Below are 21,057 nucleotides of genomic sequence, written 5' to 3'. Positions count from 1 at the left end.
CTTTTGAGAGCCTATTTGAAGCTTTGCAGAGAGATGCAGAGTCTGATAAGGAGAGGTGTGTACCAGAGGTTAGTTGCAGTACAAGTGAAATCCTGGGGGCGTGAGTGGGATGAGGTTATCAGTTGGGAAGAGGTGGCAGTTGCTGGTAGTGATTTGTACAAATGGGACTGTACAGGGAGTGGAGGTCATATATGTACGGGAGGGGATTGAATGAGCGCTTGAGGGACTTTATTCAGATGGACTCTGTAGGGCATAGACTTTCAACCTGTGGCCCTCCAGCTACTGTGAAACTACACATCCCAGCATGCCCTGCCTCAGTTTTGCTCTTAAGGTATGTTAAAACTGAGGCAGGGCATGCTGGGATGTATAGTTCCACAGCAGCTGGAGGTCTGCAGGTTGAAGACCCATGCTGTAGGGGGATCAGTGTAGCCTCTAGCAGAGAGGGGAGGTAGATGATGCAGAATGATGGAGAAGTAGGGCAGCAGCATTAAGGATGAGTTAGTCTAATACTATTATGAAGGTGGAGGCGACAAAAATGGAAAGCCTGAATGTGGGGTTTAAAAGAGTGCAGAGTTGAGGACAGCTCCTAGACAGCATTGTTGTGGGACAAACTAGTTGTTAGTAGGTGGCAGGAAGAGGGGACATGGGAGGCTGATAAAGTGGTCAGCTCAGTCTTTAACATAAGATGAGGAATATTACTGCAGTGTCATGGATTTTGGAAAATCTTGCATAATATAATCTTTCTTTTAGGGTTGATCCAGACAGCCCATTACATAGTGACCTTCTGGTCTTAAAAGAAAAGGAGGGCATAGACTGCATTTTACTGAATTTTTCCTTTAAGGTAAAGCATGTGTAGATGTCAGGTGGGTGTATTGTTCTTGTAACTTTTTTTCGTGCATTATTCCTCCAATAAGAAAATCTGAATTACGCTTGTCGAAATTGACAGATCACATGCTTAAGCTGCACTGTTCTTACATTAAAACTTTGTTTTGTAAAAATGTAGCTGCCTGGTATTTTCTGACAGCATTGTAAAGAGAGTTTTGGAGATTATATTTGAAGAGACTGCTGTGCTATCATTAGTAAATTTTCCTCTCAAAAGTATTTTCAGTAGGTTGACATTACCACTATCTTATAGTGCTAATATTATCAGATAACTAATGTAAAATCTAAGGATTGATTTTATCCGGATGTAGAACTCTATCCTGGGGGGGACTGCTGCACTGTTAAGCTAAAATCTAGACTTCTAATTCAGTTGAATTTAATTGAACAGTCGACCTCCCAGTGTGCTGTGTAAATTCCATGCTTGAATGAGTTGCTGTGTAATTTCTTATTAACCTAAACTTCCTCAGAGATGTGTACAGGACAGCATTGCTGGACTGTTAAAGGCTTTAGTGATGCCTGCAGATTGGGTTTACAATGCATCTCAGATATTCATAATTTTATATATGTAGCGCTCTTTCTCCAAAAGGACTGAAGGTGCTTAACAGGTAGTATGATCATAATACAGTATAGAAACTAAACATAAACTGGTTTTAGCTTTGTGACATACAGACACCATGGAGAGAAAACAAAGGGTGTGGCAGCCATTTTGAGTAATCGGTTGCAAGGATTATTCATCCTACAATGAAAATTAGAGAGAGAAAAGGCAAAAAAAAAACTTTTTTGGGACCACTCTTCAAAATTTACAACAAAATGAATCAATCAAAATAAAGATGTGCTGGTGAATAACCTGAAACTTAGCATTTATTCTGTTTACAGAGTTAAAATAATGACCAATTATAAGTTTTAGGTTATTCACCAGCACATCTTTATTTTTATTGATTAATTTTGTTGTAAATTATTTTGAAGAGTGCTCCCAAGAAGGGTTTTTTTTTTTTGTCTTTTCTTTGTCTTTTCTTTCTCTAATTTTCATTGTAGCTCGATCTACAAAAAATAATTGGGAGCACCACCAATAAGCAACTGCTATAGACTGAGCAAGCAGCAGTATTTATATTGGTTTTCTGATTATCTTCACATTATGTACATATGAGTAGTTGGTGCGGAACTGCATATTTACATTACATTATTCATCCTACCCATGAAGATTCCAGGTGAGGAAGCCATTTTAGGTGCACTACAAGGGATTACATTTGGGCAGGGTAGGCAGTGCTTGGAACTGATCATACATACATACATACATACATACATACATACATACATACAGGAGAGCGAGATACTAAGCAAGGTCCTCAGGCGAGGCAGCCATCGAGGGCGCACTACATAGGTTAACGTGGGCAAGATGAGCAATTCAGAGAAGTATAACATGCAGTGGTAAATTACAGAAATGAACAGTTGCAGTGGAGATAAGTGGAAGTCTCTGGGGTCAATCCAATTAGTTGCGAAGGGTGCGAGGTGCCATTGCAATGGCGCTTGAACGCCAGCAAAAGCACCCGATCTAGCACCCTTCGCTGCCTCGAATCGGCCCCAATTCGCACAATACAGGTTGAGTCTCCCTTATCCAAAATGCTTGGGACCAGTGGTATTTTAGATATGGGATTTTTCCGTATTTTGTAATAATTGCATACCATAATGAGATATCATGGTGATGGGACCTAAGTCTAAGCACAGAATGCGTTTGTTACATATACACCTTATACACACAGCCTGAAGGTCATTTTAGCCAATATTTTTTATAACTTTATGCATTAAACAAAGTGTGTCTACATTCACACAATTCATTTATGTTCCATATACACCTTATACACACAGCCTGAAGGTCATTTAATACAATATTTTAATAACTTTGTGTATTAAACAAAGTTTGTGTACATTGAGCCATCAAAAAACAAAGGTTTCACTATCTCACTCTCACTCAAAGTCCGTATTTCGGAATATTCCGTATTTCGGAATATTTGGATATGGGATACTCAACCAGTACTGTTTGGTCCTCTATGGGGTGGTGAGCAGTTTTGTGCAAAGTGCGTCCCCTGTTGCTATGAGTCACAGCTGCTATATCGCCGCTAATTGGATTGCCCCCCTCTGTTTTTATCTAGATACTACTTCTATTTTGCCTCCCCCTTAATGATTAGTCACCACCTAGAGCAGATATCTTGCACGACCAACAACTTGTATATCTGTGAAAAGGGCCATATCTTCACGTTTAATATATTTTACTGTGTGCTCTCTACTATGGAACTGATCTGTTTCTATAATTCATATTATGTGGTTTTTTTTGTTTTTTTCTCTCCACTGCAGGATAACTTTCCATTTGACCCTCCATTTGTGAGAGTGGTGTCACCTGTACTTTCTGGAGGGTGAGTATTAGAGAAGCCAGGATTTAGATAAATTGTCTTCTGTCCAAGCTGTTTAGAGATGTGTCCTCCTACATCGTTGCTGCAGTCACATTAAACAGCCCTTCCAGTCTTGCCTAGTCTTTACTAACTCCGGGTGTTTCTTCATGCATTTTTTTCCTCTAATAAGATACACAAGCAAGCTCTGCTGATTTAAAATGTGGCTTGCCTGTGTAATTGATCACAGCAAAGAAGCTCGTCTCATCTAGCTTACATAAAAAGAAACTAACCAAACTCATTCCACTTTGTATTATTAACTAATATTGTGTTCTGGAAGTTCTAATAGCTCAAACTGCACAGGTTACCATTGTTTACTTGTACATTCCTTTTTTGAATTCTCTTCCAGGTATGTGCTTGGTGGGGGTGCGCTGTGCATGGAGCTGCTTACTAAACAGGTAGATAATTGAAGTAATCTTCTATAAAGATGAAGCCAGAAATGATCTATTTTGTTACAACTCAATGGGGTATATTCAATCGAAGTCTGATCCATTCCGACATTCATTTGTCGGAATGGATCCGACCTGGGCTATTCAATGCATTCTCAATTCGACTTTAACAGAAGTTGAATTGAGATGCGGGAGCTTAGACAGGGGAGAGCAGCGCTACAGCAGCAGCTATATAGCTGCTGCTGTGGCGCTGCTCTCCCCTGTCTGTCCGCGGCTCTTTTCCCCCGCCTTTCCCCGTCCCTGTATCACAGCCGCCGCTCGCGGCAGCGTCCACCCGGCTCCAGCAAGCGAGTTCTCGCTTGCTGGAGCTGGGTGGACGCTGCTGAGAGCGGTGGCTGTGATACATCCTCTGGCTCTGCTCTCCCCGTCTCTGCTCCTGCATCTCACTTTGACTTTTTTTTAAAGTCGAATTGAGATGGTCGAAACACAAGCATGCGGATCGGCAGCTATTCCACCGATCCACGTGCTTTTCGACAAGTTGAATTCCTTGATTTGTCGAATAATTTGGGGTTAGATTGAATAGGTCGGAACCCCTTCCGACATAAAAAAAAGTAGAAAACTGCCGACTTTTCGACAGACGGCAGCTTTCGACTTCAATTGAATATACCCCAATATCTAGCTATTCCGTAAGCATCATGAATATATTATAATGCTTAATGACGGTGCATTTCTTATGAAAATAATCTCAATGTCAACAAAGTTGTAATGAGAAAATGACTGAATTTCTATAGTCTACAGCAGTCTCTCAAGCCTGGTTCTTTATGGAACTTTAGCTGTGCATGTTTTCCAGATCTAGCAGTAGCACCGAAGTGTTAATTGACTAACAATAGATCTACAGTTTTTCGTAATTATTCCTGAGTATACCTTGAAGATGCGCACTACCAGCAATCCATGAGCTCCGAATCTGAGATGTTGATTAACCGTTATGGGCTTGATCAAAACATCTATGAAGAGTAAAGACATTGGGGTGCTTTGAGTAGGACAAGTGTTTTTAGGCTTGCAGGTGGGAGTTGTCTGTCTTACACTTTTCTCTTACGTCCTAGAGGATAATGGGGATCCATTTAGTACCATGGGGTATAGACTGGTCCACTAGGAGCCATGGCCACTTTAAGAATTTGATAGTGTGAGCTGGCTCCTCCCTCTATGCCCCTCCTACCAGACTCGGTTTAGAAAAATGTGCCTGGAGGAGCCGGTCACGCTTATGGAAGCTCCTGAAGAGTTTTCTGCATTTATTTTCTCTAACGTCCTAAAGGATGCTGGGACTCCGTAAGGACCATGGGGATAGACGGGCTCCGCAGGAGACATGGGCACTTTAAGAAAGACTTTAGGCTCTGGGTGTGCACTGGCTCCTCCCTCTATGCCCCTCCTCCAGACCTCAGTTTGATACTGTGCCCAGAGGAGATGGGTGCACTGCAGGGAGTTCTCCTGAGTTTCCTGTAAGAAAGTATTTTGGTTAGGTTTTTTATTTTCAGGGAGCCTCCTGGCAACAGACTCCCTGCATCGAGGGACTGAGGAGAGAGAAACAGCCCTACTTCTCTGAGTTTCAAGGTCCTGTTTCTTAGGCTACTGGACACCATTAGCTCCAGAGGGATTGGTACGCAGGTTTTATCCTCGCCGTCCGTCCCGGAGCCGCGCCGCCGTCGTCCTCGCAGAGCCAGAAGATAGAAGCCGGGTGAGTATGAGAAGAAAGAAGACTTCAGAGGTGGCATAAGACGTCTGATCTTCATAGAGGTAACGCACAGCGGTGAAGCTGTGCGCCATTGCTCCCATTCACCTCACACACTCCGGTCACTGTAAGGGTGCAGGGCGCAGGGGGGGGCGCCCTGGGCAGCAGTATAAACCTCTCCTATGGCAAAAGCATATATATACATGTACAGCTGGGTACTGTACATGTATATAAAGAGCCCCCGCCATGTTTTGATAGATTTTAAGCGGGACAGAAGCCCGCCGCCGAGGGGGCGGGGCTTCTTCCTCAGCACTCACCAGTGCCATTTTCTCCACAGCACAGCGCTGAGAGGAAGCTCCCCGGACTCTCCCCTGCTTACTGACGGTGACAGTGGGTTTTTCAAGAGGGGGGGGCACATAATTGGTGTGTATAAAGTTATAACAGCGCTACTGGGTAAAACATTCTGTGTTTTTTCCTGGGTCATATAGCGCTGGGGTGTGTGCTGGCATACTCTCTCTCTGTCTCTCCAAAGGGCCTGGTGGGGAACCTGTCTTCAGAAGAGCTTCCCTGTGTGTGTGGGGTGTGTCGGTACGCGTGTGTCGACATGTATGAGGTTGAAGGCTCACCTAAGGAGGAGGAGGAGGAGGAGTGTATGAATGCAAGGTCTCCGTCGGCAGCGCCGACACCTGACTGGATGGATATGTGGAATGTCTTAAGTGCTAATGTGAATTTATTGCACAAAAGATTAGACAAAGCTGAGGCTAGGGAACAGTCAGGAAGTCAAACCATGCCTGTCCCAATGTCGCAGAGTCCTTCGGGGTCTCAGAAGCGCACACTATCCCAAATAGTTGACACAGATACCGACACGGATTCAGACTCCAGTGTCTACTACGATGATGCAAAATTACAGCCAAAAGTGGCTAAGGGTATTCGATATATGATTGCAATAAAAGAGGTTTTGCATATCACAGAGGAACCCCCTGTCCCTGACACGATGGTACACATGTATAAAGAGAAAAAGCCTGAGGTCACCTTTCCATCCTCGTATGAGCTGAACGAATTATGCGAAAAGGCTTGGGAAACCCCAGACAAGAGACTGCAGGTTCCCAAAAGGATTCTTATGGCGTATCCTTTCCCGCAAAAGGATAGGATACGATGGGAATCTTCTCCTAAGGTCGACAAGGCATTGACACGCTTATCAAAAAAGATAGCGCTGCCATCCCAAGATACTGCTACCCTTTAGGATGCTGCTGATTGCAAGCAGGAGGTTACCATGAAGTCCATTTACACACATTCTGGTACAATACTTAGACCGGCAATGGCGTCGGCCTGGGTTTGTAGTGCTGTGGCTGCATGGACTGATTCCTAATCAGCTGAGATTGAGACCCTAGATAAGGATACCATTTTAATGACCCTAGGGCATATAAAAGATGCTGTATTATATATGAGGGATGCTCAAAGAGATGTTTGTTTACTAAGTTCCAGAATAAACGCTATGTCTGTTTCCGCTAGGCGAGTCTTATGGACCCGACAGTGGACGGGGGATGCCGACTCGAAGAGGCATATGGAGTTTTTGCCTTACAAAGGTGAGGAGTTATTTGGAGAAGGCCTCTCGGACCTCGTCTCCACAGCTACGGCAGGTAAATCGAATTTCTTGCCTTATGTTCCCTCACAGCCTAAGAAAGCGCCTCATTATCAAATGCAGTCCTTTCGTTCGAATAAAAGCAAAAAAGTACGTGGATCGTCCTTTCTTGCCAGAGATAAGGGCAGAGGAAAAAAGCTGCACACAGCTAGTTCCCAGGAACCAGAAGTCCTCCCCGGCCTCTGCAAAATCCACCGCATGACGCTGGGGCTCCCCTGAGGGAGTCCGCTCCAGTGGGGGCACGTCTTCGACTTTTCAGCCACATCTGGGTTCTCTCACAGGTGGATCCCTGGGCAATAGAAATTGTTTCTCAGGGATACAAGCTGGAATTCGAAGAGGTCCCCCCTCACCGGTTTTTCAAATCTGCTCTGCCATCTTCTCCCTCAGAGAGGGAGTTAGTGTTAAATGCAATTCAAAAATTGTATCTTCAACAGGTGGTGGTCAAGGTTCCCCTACTGCAACAGGGGAGGGGATATTACTCAACCCTGTTTGTGGTCCCGAAACCGGACGGTTCGGTCAGACCCATTTTGACTTTAAAATCCCTGAACCTATACTTGAAAAAGTTCAAGATGGAGTCGCTCAGAGCGGTCATCGCCAGCCTTGAAGGGGGGGATTTTATGGTTTCCCTAGACATAAAGGATGCGTACCTTCATGTTCCAATATTTCCACCTCATCAGGCGTTCCTGCGATTTGCTGTACAGGATTGTCTTTACCAATTTCAGACGTTGCTGTTTGGGCTTTCCACGGCCCTGAGGATTTTCACCAAGGTACTGGCGGAAATGATGGTGCTCCTGCGCAAGCGAGGTGTCACAATTATCCCATACTTGGACGATCTCCTCATAAAAGCGAGATCTCGGGAGAATTTACTGGACAGCGTGTCACTTTCATTGAAGGTGTTACAGCAACACGGCTGGATTCTCAATATCCCGAAGACGCAGCTGGTTCCTACGACGCGTCTGACCTTCTTGGGCTTGATTCTGGACACTGACCAGAAAAGGGTTTCTCTAACGTCCTAAGTGGATGCTGGGGACTCCGTAAGGACCATGGGGAATAGCGGCTCCGCAGGAGACTGGGCACATCTAAAGAAAGCTTTAGGACTAACTGGTGTGCACTGGCTCCTCCCCCTATGACCCTCCTCCAAGCCTCAGATCTCTGTGCCCGAACGAGAAGGGTGCACACAAGGGGCTCTCCTGAGCTTCTTAGTGAAAGTTTTAGTTTAGGTTTGTTATTTTCAGTGAGACCTGCTGGCAACAGGCTCACTGCATCGAGGGACTAAGGGGAGAAGAAGCGAACTCACCTGCGTGCAGAGTGGATTGGGCTTCTTGGCTACTGGACATTAGCTCCAGAGGGAAGATCACAGGCCCAGCCTGGATGGGTCCCAGAGCCGCGCCGCCGGCCCCCTTACAGAGCCAGAAGAGCGAAGAGGTCCGGAAAAATCGGCGGCAGAAGACGTTCCTGTCTTCAATAAGGTAGCGCACAGCACTGCAGCTGTGCGCCATTGCTCTCAGCACACTTCATACTCCGGTCACTGAGGGTGCAGGGCGCTGGGGGGGGCGCCCTGAGACGCAATAAAACATGATAAAAATACCTTACATGGCAAAAAATACATCACATATAGCTCCTGGGCTATATGGATGCATTTAACCCCTGCCAGAATATACAGAAAAACGGGAGATAGGCTCCGCCCCCTTTCCGGCGGCCTTATCTCCTCAGCACACTGGCGCCATTTTCCCTCACAGCTCAGTTGGAGGGAAGCTCCCTGGCTCTTCCCTGCAGTCAAGAAAGGGTTAAAAAAAGAGAGGGGGGCACTAATTAGGCACAGTATTAAAACATACAGCAGCTATAAGGGGAAAAACACTTATATAAGGTTATCCCTGTATATATATATATCGCGCTCTGGTGTGTGCTGGCATACTCTCCCTCTGTCTCCCCAAAGGGCTAGTGGGGTCCTGTCCTCTATCAGAGCATTCCCTGTGTGTGTGCTGTGTGTCGGTACGTTTGTGTCGACATGTATGAGGAGAAAAATGATGTGGAGACGGAGCAGAGTGTCTGTAACAGTGATGTCACCACCTAGGGGGTCGACACCTGAGTGGATGTACTGTTGAAAATTACGTGACAGTGTCAGCTCTGTATAAAAAAACAGTGGTTGACATGAGACAGCCGGCTACTCAGCTTGTGCCTGTCCAGACGTCTCATAGGCCGTCAGGGGCTCTAAAGCGCCCGTTACCTCAGATGGCAGATACAGACGCCGACACGGATACTGACTCCTGTGTCGACGGTGAAGAGACAACCGTGATTTCCAGTAGGGCCACACGTTACATGATTGAGACAATGGAAAATGTTTTATACATTTCTGATAATACGAGTACCACCAAAAAGGGGTATTATGTTCGGTGAGGGAAAAACTACCTGTAGTTTTCCTGAATCTGAGAAATAAAATGCGTGGGTTTCCCCCCGATAACAATTGATGATTTCTTAAAAAGTATTGGCTGTATACCCTTTCCCGCCAGAGGTTAGGGTGCGTTGGGAAACACCCCCTAGGGGGGATAAGGCGCTCACACGCTTGTAAGAACAAGGGCTCTACTCTCTCATGAGATGGCCGCCCTTAAGGATCCTGCTGATAGAAAGCAGGAGGGTATCCAAAAATGTATTCACACACATACTGGTGTTATACTGCGACCAGCAATCGCCTCAGCCTGGAGGTGCAGTGCTGGGTTGGCATGGTCGGATTCCCTGACTGGAAATATTGATATCCTAGATAAGGATAGTATATTATTGCCTATAGAGCATTTAAAAGATGCATTTCTATATATACATGATGCACAGCGGAATATTTGCCGACTGGCATCAAGTATAAGTGCGTTGTCCAATTCTACCAGTAAAATGGTCAGGTGATGCGGAGTCCAAACGGCATTTGGAAGTATTGCCTTTGAAAGGGGACATTTGGGGTCGGTCTTTTAGACCTGGTGGCCACGGCAACAACTGGGAAATCCACGTTTGTACCCCAGGTCGCCTCTCAAGATAAGACGCCGTATTATCAGGCGCAGTCCTTTGTTGGCAAGCGGACAAAAGGTTCCTCTTTTCTGCTCGTGACAGAGGGAGAGGAAAAAGGCTGAAGAGATTAGCCAGTTCCCAGGAACAGAAACCCTTTCCCGCCTCTGCCAAGCCCTCAGTATGACGCTAGGGCCTTACAAGCTCAGGCATGGTGGGGGCCCGTTCTCAATGAATTTCAGTGCGCAGTGGGCTCACTCGCAAGTAGACCCCTGGATCCTTCAGGTAATATCTCAAGGGTACATATTGGAATTCGAGACATCTCCCCCTAGCCGTTTCCAAAAGTCGGCTTTACCGACGTCTCCCTCTGACAGGGAGGCAGTTTTGGAAGCCATTCACAAGCTGTATTCCCAGCAGGTGATAATCAAGGTACCCCTCCTGCAACAGGGAACGGGGTATTATTCCACACTATTGTGGTACCGAAGCCAGACGGCTCGGTGAGACCGATTCTAAATCTAAAATCTTTGAACACTTACATACAGAGGTTCAAATTCAAGATTGAGTCACTCAGAGCAGTGATTGCGAACCTGGAAGAAGGGGACTACATGATGTCTCGGGACATCAAGGATGCTTACCTTCATGTCAAAATTTACCCTTCTCACCAAGGGTACCTCAGGTTATGGTACAGAACTGTCACTATCAGTTCAGACGCTGCCGTAGGGATGGTCCACGGCACCCCGGGTCTTTACCAAGGTAATGGCCGAAATGATATCCCTTTGAAGGAAGGAAATTTTAGTTATCCCTTACTTGGACGATTCCCTGATAAGGGTAAGATCCAGGGAACAGTTGGAAGTCGGTGTAGCACTATCTCAGGTAGTGTTGCGGCAGCACGATTGGATTCTCAATATTCCAAAATTGCAGCTGGTTCCGACGACTTGTCTTCTGTTTCCTAGGGATGTTCCTGGACACAGTCCAGAAAAAAGGTGTTTCTCCCGGAAGAGAAAGCCAGGGAATTATCCGAGCTAGTCAGGAACCTCCTAAAACCGAACCAAGTCTCAGTGCATCAATGCACAAGGGTTCTGGGTAAAAATGGTGGCTTCCTACGAAGCAATCCCATTCGTTAGATTCCACGCAAGAACTTTCCAGTGGAACCTACTGGACAAATGGTCCGGGTCGCATTTTCAGATGCATCAGCGGATAACCCTGTCACCAAGGACAAGGGTATCCATCCTGTGGTGGTTGCAGAGTGCTCATCTTCTAGAGGGCCGCAGATTCGGCATTCAGGACTGGGTCCTGGTGACCACGGATGCCAGCCTGCGAGGCTGGAGAGCAGTCACACAGGGAAGGAATATCCAGGGCTTAGGGTCAAGCCTGGATACATCACTTCACATAAATATCCTAAGCTAAGGGCCATTTACAATGCTCTAAGCTTAGCAAGACCTCTGCTTCAAGGTCAGCCGGTGTTGATCCAGTCGGACAACATCATGGCAGTCACCCACGTAAACAGACAGGGTGGCACAAGAATCAGGAGGGCAATGGCAGAAGCTGCAGGGATTCTTCGCTGGGCGGAAAATCATGTGATAGCACTGTCAACAGTATTCATTCCGGGAGTGGACAACTGGGAAGCAGACTTCCTCAGCACGACCTCCACCCGGGAGAGTGGGGACTTCACCCAGAAGTCGTCCACATGATTAAAAAACTCGACAGGTATTGCGCCAGGTCAAGAGACCCTCAGGCAATAGTTGTAGATGCTCTGGTAACACCGTGGGTGTACCAGTCAGTGTATGTGTTCCCTCCTCTGCCTCTCATACCCAAGGTACTGAGATTGATGAGATGGAGAGGAGAAAGCACTATATTCGTGGCTCCGGATTGGCCAAGAAGGACTTGGTAACCGGAACTTCAAGAGATACTCACGGAGGATCCGTGGCCTCTACCTCTAAGAAGGGACCTGCTCCAGCAAGGACCCTGTCTGTTCCAAGACTTACCGCGGCTGCGTTTGACGGCATGCCGGTTGAACACCGGATCCTGAAGGAAAAAAGGCATTCCGGATGAAGTCATCCATATCCTGATCTAAAGCCAGGAAGGATGTAACCGCAAAAACATTATCACCGCAATTGGCGAAAATATGTTGCGTAGTGCGAGGCCAGTAAGGCCCGACGGAGGAAATTCAACTGGGTCGATTCCTACAATTCCTGCAAACAGAAGTGTCTATGGGCCTGAAATTGGGGTCCATTAAGGTTCAGATTTCGGCCCTGTCAATTTTCTTCCAAAAAAGAACTAGCTTCAGTCCCTGAAGTTTAGACGTTTGTAAAAGGGGTACTGCATATACAGCCTCCTTTTGTGCCTCCAGTGGCAATTTGGGATCTCAATGTAGTTTGGGTTCCAAAAGTCACATTGGTTTGAACCACTTAAATCTGTGGATTTAAAATATCTCACATGGAAAGTGGTCATGCTGTTGGCCCTGGCCTGGGCCAGGCGCGTGTCAGAATTGGCGGCTTTATCCTGTAAAAGCCCTTATCTGATTTTCCATTCGGACAGGGCGGAATTGAGGACTCGTCCTCAGTTTCTCCCTAAGGTGGTTCCAGCGTTTTCACCTGAACCAACCTATTGTGGTGCCTGCGGCTACTAGGGACTTGGAGGAATCCAAGTTGCTGGATGTTGTCAGGGCCCTGAAAATATGTTTCCAGGACGGTGGAGTCAGGAAATCTGACTCGCTGTTTATCCTGTATGCACCCAACAAGCTGGGTGCTCCTGCTTCTAAGCAGACTATTGCTCGTTGGATTTGTAGTACAATTCAGCTTGCACATTCTGTGGCAGGCCTGCCACAGCTAAAATCTGTAAAAGCCCGTTCCACAAGGAAAGTGGGCTCATCTTGGGCGGCTGCCCGAGGGGTCTCGGCTTTACAACTTTGCCGAGCAGCTACTTGGTCAGGGGCAAACACGTTTGCTAAATTCTACAAATTTGATACCCTGGCTGAGGAGGACCTGGAGTTCTCTCATTCGGTGCTGCAGAGTCATCCGCACTCTCCTGCCCGTTTGGGAGCTTTGGTATAATCCCCATGGTCCTTACGGAGTCCCCAGCATCCACTGAGGACGTTAGAGAAAATAAGAATTTACTTACCGATAATTCTATTTCTCATAGTCCGTAGTGGATGCTGGGCGCCCATCCCAAGTGCGGATTGTCTGCAATACTTGTACATAGTTATTGTTACAAAAATCGGATTATTATTGTTGGGAGCCATCTTTTCAGAGGCTCCTCTGTTATCATACTGTTAACTGGGTTCAGATCACAAGTTGTACGGTGTGATTGGTGTGGCTGGTATGAGTCTTACCCGGGATTCAAAATCCTTCCTTATTGTGTTTACGCTCGTCCGGGCACCGTATCCTAACTGAGGCTTGGAGGAGGGTCATAGGGGGAGGAGCCAGTGCACACCAGTTAGTCCTAAAGCTTTCTTTAGATGTGCCCAGTCTCCTGCGGAGCCGCTATTCCCCATGGTCCTTACGGAGTCCCCAGCATCCACTACGGACTATGAGAAATAGAATTATCGGTAAGTAAATTCTTATTTTTTCTTCCGACGGAAAAAGCTCAGGAACTCATGACTCTGGTCAGGAACCTATTGAAGCCAAAACAGGTGTCAGTGCATCACTGCACTCGAGTCCTGGGGAAAATGGTGGCATCATACGAAGCCATTCCCTTCGGCAGGTTCCATGCGAGAACCTTCCAATGGGACCTGCTGGACAAGTGGTCCGGGTCACATCTACATATGCATCGGCGGATCACCCTGTCCCCAAGAGCCAGGGTATCTCTCCTGTGGTGGCTGCAGAGTGCTCACCTCCTAGAGGGCCGCAGGTTCGGCATTCAGGACTGGATCCTGGTGACCACAGACGCAAGCCTCCGAGGTTGGGGAGCAGTCGCACAAGGAATAAATTTCCAAGGTCTTTGGTCAAGTCTAGAGACTTGTCTGCAGATCAACGTCCTGGAGTTGAGGGCCATATACAACGCCCTACGTCAAGCGGAGGCATTACTTTGCGACAAACCAGTTCTGATTCAGTCAGACAATGTCACCGCAGTGGCTCATGTAAACCGCCAAGGCGGCACAAGGAGCAGGGTGGCAATGGCGGAAGCCACCAGGATTCTTCGCTGGGCGGAGAATCATGTCAGCGCACTGTCAGCAGTGTTCATTCCGGGAGTGGACAATTGGGAAGCAGACTTCCTCAGCAGACACGATCTGCATCCGGGAGAGTGGGGGCTTCATCAGGAAGTCTTCGAGCAGATCGCAAGTCGGTGGGGACTGCCCCAAATAGACATATTTGGAAGAAATACATCTCTTGGTGTGAGAGCAGAAAATATTCTGCGGTGGAATTTCATCTGGGGCGTTTCCTGTTTTTCTCTATCGTCCTAGTGGATGCTGGGGTTCCTGAAAGGACCATGGGGAATAGCGGCTCCGCAGGAGACAGGGCACAAAAAGTAAAGCTTTACGATCAGGTGGTGTGTACTGGCTCCTCCCCCTATGACCCTCCTCCAAGCCCCAGTTAGATTTTTGTGCCCGGCCGAGAAGGGTGCAATCTAGGTGGCTCTCCTAAAGAGCTGCTTAGAAAAGTTTAGCTTAGGTTTTTTATTTTACAGTGAGTCCTGCTGGCAACAGGATCACTGCAACGAGGGACTTAGGGGAGAAGAAGTGAACTCACCTGCGTGCAGGATGGATTGGCTTCTTGGCTACTGGACATTAGCTCCAGAGGGACGATCACAGGTACAGCCTGGATGGTCACCGGAGCCTCGCCGCCGGCCCCCTTGCAGATGCTGAAACGAGAAGAGGTCCAGAATCGGCGGCAGAAGACTCCTCAGTCTTCTTAAGGTAGCGCACAGCACTGCAGCTGTGCGCCATTTTCCTCTCAGCACACTTCACACGGCAGTCACTGAGGGTGCAGGGCGCTGGGAGGGGGGCGCCCTGGGAGGCAAATGAAAACCTATTTTGGCTAAAAATACCTCACATATAGCCTCCGGGGGCTATATGGAGATATTTAACCCCTGCCAGAATCCACTAAAGAGCGGGAGACGAGCCCGCCGAAAAAGGGGCGGGGCCTATCTCCTCAGCACCCAGCGCCATTTTCCTCACACAGCTCCGCTGGTCAGGAAGGCTCCCAGGCTCTCCCCTGCACTGCACTACAGAAACAGGGTAAAACAAGAGAGGGGGGGCAAAATTGTGGCAAAATTATATTATTAAAGCAGCTATACAGGGAGCACTTATTATAAGGCTATCCCTGTCATATATAGCGCTTTTTGGTGTGTGCTGGCAAACTCTCCCTCTGTCTCCCCAAAGGGCTAGTGGGGTCCTGTCTTCTTTAAGAGCATTCCCTGTGTGTCTGCTGTGGGTCGGTACGTGTGTGTCGACATGTATGAGGACGATATTGGTGTGGAGGCGGAGCAATTGCCAAATATGGGGATGTCACCCCCTAGGGGGTCGACACCAGAATGGATGCCTTTATTTATGGAATTACGGGATAGTGTCAACACGCTAAAGCAGTCGTTTGACGACATGAGACGGCCGGACAATCAATTAGCACCTGTCCAGGCGCCTCAAACACCGTCAGGGGCTGTAAAACGCCCTTTGCCTCAGTCGGTCGACACAGACCCAGACACAGGCACTGATTCCAGTGGCGACGGTGATGAATCAACCGTATTTTCCAGTAGGGCCACACGTTATATGATTTTGGCAATGAAGGAGGCGTTACATATTGCTGATACTACAGGTACCACAAAACAGGGTATTATGTGGGGTGTGAAAAAACTACCTATAGTTTTTCCTGAATCAGATGAATTAAATGAGGTGTGTGATGAAGCGTGGGTTGCCCCCGATAAAAAAATGCTAATTTCAAAGAAGTTATTGGCTTTATACCCTTTCCCGCCAGAGGTTAGGGCGCGCTGGGAAACACCTCCTAGGGTGGACAAGGCGCTCACACGCTTATCAAAACAAGTGGCGTTACCCTCTCCTGAGACGGCCGCACTTAAAGATCCAGCAGATAGGAGGATGGAAAATATCCAAAAAAGTATATACACACATACAGGTGTTATACTACGACCAGCTATAGCGACAGCCTGGATGTGCAGTGCTGGGGTAGCTTGGTCAGAGTCCCTGATTGAAAATATTGATACCCTGGATAGGGACAATGTTTTACTGTCTTTAGAGCAAATAAAGGATGCATTTCTTTATATGCGTGATGCACAGAGGGATATTTGCACACTGGCATCACGGGTAAGTGCTATGTCCATTTCGGCCAGAAGAAGTTTATGGACGCGACAGTGGTCAGGTGATGCGGACTCAAAACGGCATATGGAAGTTTTGCCGTATAAAGGGGAGGAGTTATTTGGTGTCGGTCTATCGGATTTGGTGGCCACGGCTACAGCCGGGAAATCCACCTTTTTACCTCAAGTCACTCCCCAACAGAAAAAGACACCGACTTTTCAACCGCAGCCCTTTCGTTCCTTTAAAAACAAGAGAGCAAAGGGATATTCATATCTGCCACGAGGCAGAGGAAGGGGGAAGAGACTGCAACAGGCAGCTCCTTCCCAGGAACAGAAGCCCTCCCCCGCTTCTACAAAAGCCTCAGCATGACGCTGGGGCTTCTCAAGCGGACTCGGGGGCGGTGGGGGGTCGTCTCAAGAATTTCAGCGCGCAGTGGGCTCACTCGCAGGTAGATCCCTGGATCCTGCAGATAATATCTCAGGGGTACAGGTTGGAACTAGAGACGGATCCACCTCGCCGTTTCCTGAAGTCTGCTTTACCAACGTCCCCCTCCGACAGGGTGACGGTCTTGGAAGCCATTCACAAGCTGTACTCTCAGCAGGTGATAGTCAAGGTACCTCTTTTACAACAAGGAAAGGGGTATTATTCCACTCTATTTGTGGTACCGAAGCCGGATGGCTCGGTAAGACCTATTCTAAATCTGAAATCCTTGAACCTGTACATAAAGAAGTTCAAGTTCAAGATGGAGTCACTCAGAGCAGTGATAGCGAACCTGGAAGAAGGGGACTTTATGGTATCCTTGGACATCAAGGATGCGTATCTCCACGTTCCAATTTACCCCTCACACCAGGGGTACCTCAGGTTCGTCGTACAGAACTGTCACTATCAGTTTCAGACGCTGCCATTTGGATTGTCCACGGCACCTCGGGTCTTTACCAAGGTAATGGCCGAGATGATGATGATTCTTCTTCGAAGAAAAGGCGTATTAATTATCCCATACTTGGACGATCTCCTAATAAGGGCAAGGTCCAGAGAACAGCTAGAGATGGGATTAGCACTGTCTCAAGAAGTGCTAAAACAGCACGGGTGGATTCTGAATATTCCAAAATCCCAGTTAATTCCGACAACACGTCTGCTGTTCCTAGGGATGATTCTGGACACGGTTCAGAAAAAGGTTTTTCTCCCGGAGGAAAAAGCCAAGGAGTTATCCGAACTTGTCAGGAACCTCCTAAAACCATGAAAGGTGTCTGTACATCAATGCACAAGAGTCCTGGGAAAAATGGTGGCTTCTTACGAAGCAATTCCATTCGGCAGATTCCACGCAAGAATTTTCCAGAGGGATCTGTTGGACAAATGGTCAGGGTCGCATCTTCAGATGCACCAGCGGATAACCCTGTCTCCAAGGACAAGGGTATCTCTTCTGTGGTGGTTGCAGAGTGCTCATCTATTGGAGGGCCGCAGATTCGGCATACAGGATTGGATCCTGGTGACCACGGACGCCAGCCTGAGAGGCTGGGGAGCAGTCACACAAGGAAGAAACTTCCAGGGCGTGTGGTCGAGCCTGGAAACGTCTCTTCACATAAACATTCTGGAACTAAGAGCAATCTACAATGCTCTAAGCCAGGCAGAACCTCTGCTTCAAGGAAAACCGGTGTTGATCCAGTCGGACAACATCACGGCAGTCGCCCATGTGAACAGACAGGGCGGCACAAGAAGCAGGAGTGCAATGGCAGAAGCTGCAAGGATTCTTCGCTGGGCAGAGAATCATGTGATAGCACTGTCAGCAGTGTTCATCCCGGGAGTGGACAACTGGGAAGCAGACTTCCTCAGCAGACACGACCTTCACCCGGGAGAGTGGGGTCTTCATCCAGAAGTTTTCCACATGCTGGTAACCCGTTGGGAAAGACCAATGGTGGACATGATGGCGTCTCGCCTCAGCAAAAAACTGGACAGGTATTGCGCCAGGTCAAGAGATCCGCAGGCAATAGCTGTGGACGCGCTGGTAACGCCTTGGGTGTACCAGTCGGTGTATGTGTTTCCTCCTCTGCCTCTCATACCAAAAGTATTGAGAATTATACGGCAAAGAGGCGTAAGAACGATACTAGTGGTTCCGGATTGGCCAAGAAGGACTTGGTACCCGGAACTTCAAGAGATGATCACGGAAGATCCGTGGCCTCTACCTCTGAGAAGGGACTTGCTTCAGCAGGGTCCCTGTCTGTTTCAAGACTTACCGCGGCTGCGTTTGACGGCATGGCGGTTGAACGCCGGATCCTAAAGGAAAAAGGCATGCCGGAAGAAGTCATTCCTACTTCAGTTCCTGAAGTCCAGACTTTTGTTAAGGGAGTGCTGCATATACAGCCCCCTGTGGTGCCTCCAGTGGCACCGTGGGATCTCAATGTTGTTTTGGACTTTCTCAAATCTCATTGGTTTGAACCACTAAAAACTGTGGATTTGAAATATCTCACATGGAAAGTGACCATGCTACTAGCCCTGGCTTCGGCCAGGAGAGTGTCAGAACTGGCAGCTTTATCTTACAAAAGCCCATATCTGATTTTCCATTCGGACAGGGCAGAACTGCGGACTCGTCCGCATTTTCTCCCTAAGGTGGTGTCAGCATTTCATCTGAACCAGCCTATTGTAGTGCCTGCGGCTACAAGCGACTTGGAGGACTCCAAGTTGTTGGACGTTGTCAGAGCTTTAAAAATATACATTTCAAGGACAGCTGGAGTCAGGAAATCTGACTCACTGTTTATACTATATGCTCCCAACAAGTTGGGCGCTCCTGCGTCTAAGCAGACTATTGCTCGCTGGATTTGTAGTACGATTCAGCTTGCACATTCTGTGGCAGGCCTGCCACAGCCAAAATCGGTAAAAGCCCACTCCACAAGGAAGGTGGGTTCTTCTTGGGCGGCTGCCCGAGGGGTCTCGGCATTACAACTCTGCCGAGCGGCTACGTGGTCGGGGGAGAACACGTTTGTAAAATTCTACAAATTTGATACCCTGGCTAAGGAGGACCTGGAGTTCTCTCATTCGGTGCTGCAGAGTCATCCGCACTCTCCCGCCCGTTTGGGAGCTTTGGTATAATCCCCATGGTCCTTTCAGGAACCCCAGCATCCACTAGGACGATAGAGAAAATAAGAATTTACTTACCGATAATTCTATTTCTCGGAGTCCGTAGTGGATGCTGGGCGCCCATCCCAAGTGCGGATTATCTGCAATAATTGTACATAGTTATTGTTACCTAATTCGGGTTATTGTTGTAGGGAGCCATCTTTCAGAGGCTCCTCTGTTATCATACTGTTAACTGGGTTTAGATCACAGGTTGTACGGTGTGATTGGTGTGGCTGGTATGAGTCTTACCCGGGATTCATAAATCCTTCCTTGTGTACGCTCGTCCGGGCACAGTATCCTAACTGAGGCTTGGAGGAGGGTCATAGGGGGAGGAGCCAGTACACACCACCTGATCGTAAAGCTTTACTTTTTGTGCCCTGTCTCCTGCGGAGCCGCTATTCCCCATGGTCCTTTCAGGAACCCCAGCATCCACTACGGACTCCGAGAAATAGAATTATCGGTAAGTAAATTCTTATTTTTTCTGCAGTCGGGTGTGGATGTGGGCCTACGTCTGGGCTCCATATAATTCCAGATTTCAGCCTTGTTCATTTTCTTTCAGAGACAATTTGCTTCTCTCCCTGAGGTCCAGATGTTCTTGAAAGGTGTTCTGCACATCCAACCTCCCTTTGTGCCTCCCCCCGGCACCATGGGATCTCAGTTTGGTGCTGCAGTTCCTCCAATCGGACTGGTTTGAACCGTTACAGGAGGTAGACGTAAAATATTACGTGGAAGACTGTCGCACTGTTAGCCTTGGCTTCAGCAAGACGTGTGTTGTAGCTGGGGGCATTGTCTGACGAGCACCTATTTAATTTTCCATGAGGACAGAGCTGAACCCAGGACTCGTCAGCAATTTCTTCCTAAGGCGGTGTCTGCGTTTCACATCAACCAACCCATTGTGGTTCCAGTTGTTACAGACACCTCTGTTACTTCAAAGTCTTTGGATATTGTGAGGGCTTTGAAGGTGTATGTGAAGAGGACCGCTCGTCACAGGAAATCGGACTCGCTGTTTGTTCTTTGCGATCCCATTAAAATTGTGTTTACCTTCTTCAAAGCTGTCAATTGCACGCTGGATCGGGCTCACTATCCAGCATGCTTATTCCACGGCAGGTTTGCCAGTTCCTAAATCTGTACTGGCCCTCTCAGCTAGGTCAGTGGGATCTTCTTGGGCGGGTGGCTGCGGTGTCTCGGCCTTACAGCTCTGCTGAGCAGCTACTTCGTCGGGTTCGAACACGTTTGTAAAGTTCTACATGTTCGATACTTTGGCCTCTGAGGACCTTCAGTTTGGTCGATCAGTTCTGCAGGAACCTCAGCACTCTCCCACCTGGTTTGGGAGCTTTGGTAGAGGGAGGAGCCAGCCCACACTATCAAATTCTTAAGGAGCCCAAGGCTCCTACTAGTGGAACTGCCTCTACCCCATGGTGCTAAATGGGTCCCCAGTATCCTCTACGGACTGCGAGAGAAGGATTTACCAGTAGGTAATTTAAAATATATATATTATATTATATTTTATATTATATATTATAAGGAGACGACTGAAACAGGTGCCAGGTCAGAATACTAATAGAACACCAGGGAGCTCGGGTACAGAAAAACCAGCACAGTTTTCTTTCCAAACCTTACTGGAATAA

The 21,057-nt window shown here is 47.7% G+C and overlaps 1 protein-coding gene across 1 annotated transcript in view; it reads left to right on the top strand.

Moving 5' to 3' along the window:
* Positions 1-21,057, top strand: part of UBE2Q2 (ubiquitin conjugating enzyme E2 Q2) — a 120,518-nt gene that overhangs the window by 89,746 nt on the left and 9,715 nt on the right. The window contains exons 8-10 of the mRNA XM_063926598.1: positions 751-841; positions 3,235-3,293; positions 3,676-3,724. Of these exons, the coding sequence (XP_063782668.1) occupies positions 751-841; positions 3,235-3,293; positions 3,676-3,724 (199 nt within the window). The remainder of the gene's footprint in view (positions 1-750; positions 842-3,234; positions 3,294-3,675; positions 3,725-21,057) is intronic.

The sequence above is a fragment of the Pseudophryne corroboree genome, chromosome 6 (assembly GCF_028390025.1).
Source record: "Pseudophryne corroboree isolate aPseCor3 chromosome 6, aPseCor3.hap2, whole genome shotgun sequence".
NCBI lineage: Eukaryota > Metazoa > Chordata > Amphibia > Anura > Myobatrachidae > Pseudophryne > Pseudophryne corroboree.
Note: the sequence above shows the minus strand (reverse complement) of the source record. Positions and strands in the feature narration are given on the sequence as shown.